A 9968-nucleotide genomic window follows, 5' to 3' on the forward strand; every position below is an offset into this window, starting at 1 on the left:
ATTTGCAGCAACATGGATGGCGCTGGAAGGGATCATGCTCAGCGAAATAAGCCAAAAAGAAAAAGAAAAATACCGGATGGTCTCACTCATAGCAGGAATCTAGAAAACTTAAATAAGGGACCAGGAAAATGAATAACTATAAGAAAGTGAAAATCAAAATCAACAAAAAACTATGAACCAGAGACACTTTTAGGGGGGCGGGGGCGGGAGGGGAAGGGATTGGGGTCAGAATGGGGGGGCTGCAATTGTATGGGGAATATAACAATAAAATTTATTATCTAAAAATAAAAATAAAAAAATAAAAAATAAGTAAAACACATGCAGTGTTGTAAAACAGTATCTCAATAAACATAATAAACATTTAAAAATACAAAAAAAAATTACATGTCTTAGTAGCAGGCAAAAGCATCTGTTTGTTTGGTTTTGTTGTTTGTGTTTGTTTTTTGTTTTTGTTTGTGTTTTTTGTGTTTGCTTTTGTTTGTTTGATTTGGTTTTTATGTTAGTTTTTGTTTTTGTTTGTTTTTGTGAGCGTTTGTGTGTTTTTGTTTGTTTTTGTTCTTTTTGTTTTTGTTAGTGTTTGTTTTTGTTAATTTTTGTTAGTGTTTGTTTTTGGTTTTGTTTTTGCTTTAGATTGTTTTTGTTAGTGTTTGTTTTTGTTAGTTTTTGTTTGTTTGTGTTTGTTTTTGTTTGTTTATGTTTTTTTTGTTTGTTCGTTTGTGTACATTTGTTGTTGTTTGTTTGTTTTGTGGGAACCACCTCCCCTCCCCCCGCCAGAGGCAGGAAAACTAACCTGCTTGCAGAAGCTGCCGGCTGGGCCACGGGGGAGGCCCCATCAGATTTCCTGTTGAAAGACAGCATAAGCAACTGTGGTTTAATTCTGAAACTTTTTGTCTGATATAAATGAGCAAAGTAAATAAGTATGTGTGGGAGAGACGGTGTCTCACTCCAGAATTACGAGGCCCGGTGTGGAAGGGAGCAGCAGCCCACACCCAGGTCTGAGTGCAGGCTTTGGCTATGGCCCAACAATGATCTGATCACTTCCCCCGCTTTTCTAATGACTGTTGGTCCCCAGAATGGAGCACCCATGGCCGTGATCATCGATTTCTGCAGAATGAATGCAGGAAAACCCAAACAGGTGCCCACTAGGGACGAAGGTCCGGACATTTGAGTCACGAAGGACACCCCATCTTCAGCTCCCGATCCTCATGAAACGACTCAGAACTTTTACCATGACAAATATCATCACAAAAATTATATGTCTTAGTAGTGGGCAAAAGCATCTGCAAGAAATTATAAACACATTCTAATTAAAAAAACAATGGGCACACACACGTCCGTATGGTACATTTGATCTTTATTCATCCTTTGGGAAGGATAAGGTAACTTTCCCAAATCACTCAAAATCATTTTCCCTCTTGCCAGATGTCACTAGGTTAATTTTATCGCAGGATTCAATCCCTCCATCTAGTCCTAGATAGCCCTCCCACCACCCACATTCCCTTCTTCAGAGAAAACTAGGGGCTACAGGCAATGCCTGCTATCAGAGAACTTAGAAGTATGCCAAGAACGCCACTCCCGGAAAACACAGCAGGCAGGTGCCCCACCCCAAGGGTGACCCCATTGGAGGTGCTGAGGGTGTGTGATCCCTGCAGGAGGGGGCCACAGCTACCACTAGTCATGCCCTGGGGCCTTGCTTCAGGGAGCCCTGGTGCTTCTCACCCTCCCCCCACCACCCACTCTGCTCTGGTATCTATAAGGAGACTAAATCCTATCAGGAACTGAACTCCCACGCCGCCATCCAGAAACCACTATGGATCTCTTTCTCAACAGGTCCTCTAGAAGGTTCAGAAGGTAGAAATGCTTTGTGCCCCTTGGGGGACCTCAGCTGTACCGTATCATTTTGGTCACACACTGTTAATTGAAAGAAACGTACATGCTACATTAAACAGTGTTGTGAGTTCACAGAGAACAGGCGCAGGAGAAGGCACCCCATGGTGACTCCATGTACTGGCTCCTGAGGCTCAGGTCCTTCCAGGATGGAGCGCGCTGCCTCCTGCCTGGGGGCACGCCCAACTTGCTAGGTCCAGGTGTCCTTCACGGGTGCCGGGAGGCTCTCCTGCTCCCGCCTTGCACTCCACGCTGCGGGAGAGCGACTCGTTGGATGTGATGCCGGAATTGTCAGTCCTAGTCTCCCAGCCAGGAACGGATTCCAGGCTGCAGGGCAGCGCTGAGCCCCAGCCACTAGACCCCCCACGGGCTGGTGTCTCACGAAGCCACAGCAGGAACTTCACAGACACTCAGGCAAGCAAGCAAGCAAAGGCAGGTTTGTTTAGAAGAAGAAAAAGTTTATTGAGGAGAAAAAGAGCAGAAATAAAGTGGGACACCCAGGCCAGGGAAACAGGCCTGGGAGGGGCAAGGAAGCCAAAGTGGAGTCGTGTCTCAGGGAATATAGACCCTTTTTCCCTCATTATTCTAAAGTTCCACCAGTCTCTCTGTGATTGGTTAGTTCTCGGCTGTCTCACTTAATTTGCTACTGAGTGCGGGATCTTCACATTCCTTATCTAACAGCTTTCTCTTTCCCCATTAGTTGCATCTTTAAATGTATGGCCCAGTCCTCTGGATGGGCATCCCTGAATTGAAGTTAAACAGCTGCCCTTCTAATGCGTCCATAAATTAAACCACTCTCCATTTCTCCAGTCTCCACCTCCCTTTATCACCTGAAGGAAACCAGGACCACCGTTAACAGTATTAATATTATTCGTGGTCCTGGAGTGTTTGTTTTCCTAATGGAATTGGTTATATTTCTTTGGTTGTCCTTATCTCTGAAGCCTCCCTAAATTCTTCAGAGGTCCCCTCCTGCACTGTCCCTAAAACTGCCTAATAACCCCAGCTTGCCCTGTCTCATTCCCCCCTTTTACAAATGGAGCCCTAACTGCAGTCAGGGAAAAGGGACGTAGGTCTGATCAATGACTGCTTCCTGCTGAGAGTGGGCGATTTGGGGAGACAGTTAGGGTTCAACAGTAGGATGATGATTTAAGGGACCCCCGGAAGATGGACCGTGGAGATGTTATTTTGGGTTTTATTTGCAGGACCATTTGGAGCTTGATGGCCTCCAGGCAATTGGAGATGATTCCGAGGAGAGTATTAAGGATGCAGGGCCCAAACAAAAGAACAATAAAGAGAATTAGTAAGTGAACGAGAAAAGGGAGTAACCAGGACAGAGGTTGTTCTTTTATAAAATCAAAGATTGTCTGTGTTCAGCTAAGCCCTTGTCTTGCCTGTCTTTTGAGATCATCCACAATCCGTATATTTTTTTTTTAGTATTTTTATTTTTTTCTACCTCGTGAGAAGTATTTATTCAAAAGCAACATGTTTCATTTAAGAGGGCACAAACTCCCCCTACTTTAGCCGTAAGCAGGTCCAGGGTTTTGTGATTTCGTATTACCACTGAGACTAGAGATTTTAAGGAGCAATGTTGGGCTAGTGTTCTAAACATCTGGAGGTGCTGTAGCCAAAATGACAGAATTCGCGAGACCTAGGACTTTAGTACCATTTTATGTTTAGTAGCAGCAGCTAGGAGAGCCAATAGTGGCTGTGGAGGCTGCTAGTTTGGAATTTAGTTACAATTTTCTCCATCCTAATAGAGGAAGTTAGGAAAACAAAACTAAAAAATGTATAAACAGGTAGCCTTGTAGTGAGCAAGGTAGCAGTGTTGTAAAGTGTCCTGGCTCAGGCTGGCCATCTGTACTAGTGAGGGGGACAATGGGCCAGTAGGTCAGTCAAAAGAATTGGAGTAAGGCAGAATAAGTGGCCCCTTAATTACCAAAAAGGTGATTTTTATGTCTGCCACTTTTAGGGTCACCCGAGGCTTGTCCATATAAACAGTAAACGGGGGAGTCTCTCTCACCTCTGGGCTTCTTCAGAGAAGATCTTCTCCTGCACCCGGTTCTTCATAGTCAGAGGCAGCTGACGGTCAAGCCTGTCCTCCCATCCTGGCCCGTGGTTTGGGCTGGCCTCTCCCTCTCTGGAGAGTGGGACAGTCCCTTTTTTCGTGCCCTGTGTGATGGCACAGAAGGCATGGCCCTGGGGACAGCTTCTTGCAGCTGAGGTGCCCTGGTTGCAGGCAGTGGAAGCAAGCTGGTAGCCCATTAAGAGGTTGAGGTCCCAAATGCCCTAGGGCGCATGGGGCCTTGGGTGAGTCTGAGGTGGCAGGGTGCTAACAATGGCAACTGCCATTGACTGGCCCTTCTCTTGCCTTTCTCCCTTTCTTTTTAGTCTAGTTAGTCCCTTCCATATTACTGTAGGCCTTGAAGGCCGTGTTTAAAAGTGTTACAAGGATTTTAGGCCCTTGATTTAGTCTCTGGAGTTTGCACCTGATGTCAGAGCAAGGCTGACTAATGAAGGAGACAGAGACCGTTAAATTGTTTGTCCTTTTTAGGGTCTAGATTAGTATACCTTTTTATAGCCTCAGTAAATTTAGCTTGAAATGACTGGCTTATTAGGTTTTTAAGAAGTCTTATGTATTTCAGAATAATCTTATTTGTGTACATTTATGTTGAAAAGGTGAAACAATTTTATGAGAATACTGTCTATGAGGTATCAATATACCCAAATTGACTCAGTTTGTTTTCACAACAAGAAACAATTTTATATATCAAAATAACTAAAGCCTGGTGCCACACAGGTGCACAACTGACACTTAAGTTAACCAAAATATTTCATGGCAAGTCACTTGAGAACACAAAAGTTTTCTGTCAAAAATCCTTCACTCAGACCTTTAACACTTTCCTTTACCTTTTTTTCTTTCTTTTAAAACACAAGCACACCTCTACCCCCTTCTACCCCCTTATCTGCAGTCAAGAGGTCAGGTTTGCAGGTGAGTTCTCCCAGGTCAGAGCAGTGACCGGGGGTTTCGCACATGCACAGATGTGCTGTCAGTGTGCCGCTCGCCAACCTGACATCGCAGGTGCAGGCACGCTGCAAGCAGAGCTGTGGGGACGGTGTCACCAACAGCTCCAAACTTTGTCATGTCTGGAGGACTTGTGCAGGGAGCACCTCATTCTTGTAAATTATTTCCATCCTGGGCAAGCTCCGCTCGGGAGAAACGCTAGTCTCACAATCCCTGAAATAAGATTCAGCCACCTACCAGCCTGACGTGCTCAAGAAAAGCCATCGAAGGAGCAAAGGTTCAAACAGCAAGAAGAGGATAAAACACCTCGGGGTATAAAAGAGTCTTTGAAGCAGGACCAAGAGTCCCGACAGAAACTCATACTGGGGGACTGTTCCGTGTAAGAGCAACAGAAATTCTTGATTCACGGAGCATCTCTGACATGCGTCTGGGTGAGGCGATTCCAAACACCCCGGTGTCGTGGAGGAAGGGAAATCTGAAGGAATTCCTTACATTTGGTCAACACTGAGATTCTAACAACGAGGTAGCAAACCTAAAAGCAGCATGGAAAACTCTCCAGCGAGATTGCACGTAGGAAAAAAGGACATCAGTGAGCTGAAGGCAGTGGCTGAGGATGTTGAATGAAGTAATTTGTGGGAAATGGAACCTTTTCAAAACAATGCAAGCTGTTGCAAATGCAGCTCACGGCTGGCGTGAGGTCATCGCCGGGCAACCGCTCTGTGAGGCTTCCTCCCCAGGAGACGCGCAGCCCTTGCTGCATCTCTCCTTCCTCCAAACCCGCGTCCACCCTTAGCAGCCCGGCCCTCCTCCGGCCGCCCCGCCGCCCCCTCTCACTCTCCAAGCCTTAGAGGCAATTTTTAGCCCATTACGCCAGGGGCAACATTCACCAAGACTTGTTTAAAGATGTTGGTGGCACCTGAGCATCTGTCTCCGGCCCTGGGGGCAGCCTGGAGCCACCTCAATGAGCAGCACCGTGTTCCCGGCCTGAGAAAGCTCCTTGGCTTCGGTCCCGCTTCTGACTGGAGATAAATGGAGGCAGAGTCACTTCTAAGGTCACACGTCATATCTCGCTCAGGGAGCCCTGCCTGGCCGAGCCACAGAGGCGGTGGCCCGTGTAGTCCTGCAAATTGTACTCAACTAAGACAAAGCCCCCAAACTACCAGCTCCCCTGGGAGCGGCTGAAAACGACACACACAGTGTCGCTGCGCGAGGCCAAAGGAAACTCGCTAAAAGGGCCCCATGATCTTGCCAAGGCCTGGGAAGTGCTGTCCCCTGACACCGTCCCTGGTGCCCAGGGGAACGTCTCCCGGGACATCACCACGATGGTCTGCGTCTTTCCAGTAGCAAGAGTCACAGTCCCAGGACTGACCGAGCCACGAGCACTCCCCGATAGAAGCAGGTGGCCCAGGGAGACAGAGCCCCTCAGGGGCCCCCGCCATCCTCACAGTGCCGCGGGCGCTGGCAGGGACAGACAGGAGTCCACTCAGTGTCCACCACAGGCCCCTGGGAGGCACCTGCAGCCGGAAGGGCTGGGTGTGGCCACAACCACCTGCACAGGGGTGAGGGGCAGTGATTGATCGGAGGGAAGACCCGCTGGGTCACGTGACCCCAGGGACAGCCTAAAAGCCAGGCCTGGGACCACTCCTGCCCAGTCCCACCTGCTCCGGCCTCCAGGACGCTGCCCACCGACAGTGCACCTGGTCCAGCCCCACCCGAGCATCTCCTGACCCACGGAGCAGCCCCGCGGCCTCAGGTGAGTTCCCCCTCTGGGGGGTCCTCTGATGGCGCAGCCAGTGATAGAGGGGTGAGGGGTGTTTTCAGTGGGGGCAGGAGGGGTTTACCCACAAGCACTGTGCCCCGAGGCTGAGTCAGCCTTGCCAGGGGACCCTCCTGGCTCCCTGGCACAGACTGCAATGGGGTTGTGGGGCGGCAGGGCTTGCTGTGCTGCCGCCTGGGCTGGGCTCCCACTCAAGGGCACCTGTGCTCCGAGATGTTTGGAACGGGGCGGGGCAGGGCGGTGGTGAGTCCTGGGTCGGGGTGTGCAGGGGGAGGGGCTGTGAGGGCCCCCAGGGTGGGCAGGAGAGGCCCTGAGGTAAGTCCTGTGGCCCCCGGTGCCCGGGACTCACCCCAGGCAGAGGCTGTGGCGGAGGAGGCGGGAGCTCCTGAGCCCACTGACACTTGCCTTGTCTCTTGTCCAGGTCACCCACCGTCGGGCCCGGGGACAGCGGGATGAAGCTCCAGGGGGCCCCTCCGATGGCGGGAAGGCCCAGCCCAGCTGGGGTCCTCCGCCCGGTGAGCACCCAGAGAGGGATGGCCCCGCGGGCAGGACCCGGGGTGCAGACAGCACCCCCAACAGTGGAGGAGGATCCTCGGGTAAGTTCAGGACCTTGTCGGGCCCACCAGGTCGAGCACAGGGCTGGCGCCGCTCATGCTGTCTGCCAGCTCAGGCCCCCCCGCCCCAGCACCGCCAGGTGCTCCAGGGCGGGCCCCGCACCCCCAGTCAGCTTCTCCCCCTGTCCCTGCACCTGCGGCCCCCGCTCGCCCCGGTGCCCAGTGCGGTCAGCCACCTGCGCCCTCCCTTCCCCTCCAGCCCCTCCCTCAGACCCTGGGGGAGGCCCCCACTCTGCCTCTCCTGCTCCCCACAGCCCCCTCCCCGATCCCTGCCCCTGCATGTGACTGTGAGGCCCTGACCCCGTGTCCCTCCTCCCCGCAGGTGAAGTGCAAGGACTGCGGAGCCTTTGGGCACAAGGCCGCCAGCCCCAGGTGCCCCATCAGGTGCTGGCAGGGGGCCCTGGCGCCCCAGGCTTTGGGCTCCCTGCAAGGCAAGGAGAACCGGAACCCGTGGTACGGGCACCTGGCACGGAAGCCCCAGACGGGCACCCGGACCGGGCGGGAGGTTGCACGGGCACTGAGGTAGGTACCTGCGGGCAGCTGGCGGGTCCCCCAGCTCACGGTCAAGGTCGCTGTGACCTACCCCTCCCCTGTGTGCACAGCCAGGCCCGGGCCAGCACAGGTGGAGGGGGCAGCGCCACAGGCCGGGATCCTCCGGCCTCCATGCTGAGGGGCCCCTGATCTCCTGGGGGCCCACGCGGGTGAGGGGGGCAAAGGGCACCTGCACTTGTGGACAGCACGGGGGGGGTTCAGGGGGGTCCAAAGGGAGTCCGAGGGCGCCCAGCAGTGGGGAGAAGCTCCAAGGCGGGAGGACAGTGGGGTGGCCAGGGCCTTCCTGACCCTCCCGGGAGCCGGGGGATGGAGGGGGGACACTGCCTACCCCCACGTGGGCGCAGGAATCTCTGCTTAACGGCGTTTCTCCCCGCAGGCAGGAGCAGCAGCGGGGCGCCCTCCCGCAGAAGCCTCCCAGGAGCACACCAGGCCCGGCGCAGGGCGGGCGGGCAGCCGTAGCCCCCTGGGACGACGCGCGGGTGAGTGTCCCTGCTCCCGGGCCGCCCCTGCGCTGGGGCCGCTGTGGTTCTCTCGCCGCGCGCTCTGCTGCTGACCGGAGCGTGGGGGAGCTCACGTCCCTCTCCCTCGTGTCCCCACAGCACCCGAGCCGGTCCCTGCCTGTGCAGCCCACCCAGAAGCACGGCCCGGACCTACCCCGGGGACGGCCGCCCTCGAGCTCGCAGAAGACACGCAGCGGCGTCCAGGGGTGTCTCAGCAGCCGGCCAGCCCCGGGGGGCTTCTCTCCCGCCGCCCTGAGGGAGATGCAGGGCGGGGCTCCCTCCCCTGTGCCCCCCTCTCTGGACACACCGCGGGGTGTCGCTCAGCATCAGGCCCTGGCTCCCGGCCCCCACCCCTGGACACACCCCAATCTCCTCGAGGTCGAGGTCCCCTCAGCCTCCGACCCTCAGCCTGCCATGAAGTGGGGGCCTCTGGGCTCCTCCGTCAGCCCCGAGGCCCCAGGCAAGAGAGCCGCCCCCAGTCCTGCTCCACAGAAGCCCCCGAAGAAAGCCCGGCTGGGGCCGGCCCAGCACCCCCAGGAGGACAGTGAGGGCGCAGACGTGGGGCCTGAGCCAACCCTGCCTCCCCCACCAGGCCTCCTGGAACATGGGTCCTGCACAGCCCCGCTGGCCACCCAGGGGGCCCCGGCCCCCAGCGCTGAGCCCCCGTGCCCTGCCCACGGCCCCGAGCGCCCAGACTCCTGGCCCTGCAGCCCGCCCCGCCCGGCCCTCACCTTGGTCCTCAGCAGACGGCAGCACGGCCAGTGGAGCTGCAGGTTCAAGGCCGCCTGCCCCCCGCCCCCTCCACCGCAGAGCTCCCCCACCTGCTGCAGCCCCGAGGGCGCCGCCCCGCCTGCCCCGCGCAGCGTCCTCCACGAGGATCTCCTGGTGTCTTCCTCCTCTGAGGACAGCGATGGGGCCTGAGACGCCCTGGCCGCGGACCCTGGCCCGCAGGCGCCCCGAGGATGGCCCATGACAGGCGGGGACCCAGGGACGCCACAGCTCGCTGCCCCGCACCCTCGTGGGTGGGTTTACTGCAGACTCTGCTCACCCGCCGCGAGCGCGAGGCTACTGTCTGCGGCCTGGGATGGGGGCTCCGTGTGCCTTTGGCTCTTCCTGGAGCGCAGCCGTCGGGGGCCTGCGCCCCAGTCTCGTCTATTAATAAAGTGCCCTGAAACGCACGCGGGTTCGCGTCTCTCTTCTCCGAGCAGCACATCGCGCAGCGCCCCCGTTCCCTCCCGCACAGCTCCCCGTGGAGACCCTTAAGAGTCTGAGCCCAAAACCGCCCCCGGCAGGCCCTCATTCCGGCAGCCAGAGGACCCCAGGGCCCCCGCAGGGTCTCCCCCTTCTGTCGCCGTCTGTGCGGGTCCGAGGCCAAGGACCCGGCCATCCTGGGGGGGCCCGTGGGAATCGCTCTCCTGGAGGAGCTGCTACCGCAGGGCGGGTGTGGGTGGGGAGCACCAGGGACGCTGAAGGGCGGCCTCGGGGCAGGACCCTTGACACCTTTCTGGGGGCGTGGTCACCCCAACTCTGCACCTGGGCAGGGACCCCGAGGGGGAGGAGCACTGGTCCTGAGTGCCCTGGGCTTGGGCGAGGGAGGGTCTCTCTGGCTTCCCTGT

At 55.9% G+C, this 9968-nt stretch overlaps 1 protein-coding gene across 1 annotated transcript; it reads left to right on the forward strand.

Moving 5' to 3' along the window:
- Positions 1-3762: 3762 nt before the first annotated feature.
- LOC311188025 (protein FAM90A18-like) lies at positions 3763-9273 on the forward strand (the record flags this gene model as incomplete). Its single annotated transcript, XM_084259799.1, has 6 exons — positions 3763-3770; positions 6584-6662; positions 7108-7282; positions 7352-7467; positions 7623-7822; positions 8229-9273. 6 exons carry the CDS (start codon positions 3763-3765, stop codon positions 9271-9273), a joined length of 1623 nt encoding a protein of 540 aa, XP_084115925.1.
- Positions 9274-9968: the final 695 nt, after the last annotated feature.

Source organism: Talpa europaea (genome assembly GCF_964194135.1).
Source record: "Talpa europaea genome assembly, contig: HAP1_SCAFFOLD_119, whole genome shotgun sequence".
Classification (NCBI taxonomy): Eukaryota; Metazoa; Chordata; class Mammalia; order Eulipotyphla; family Talpidae; genus Talpa; species Talpa europaea.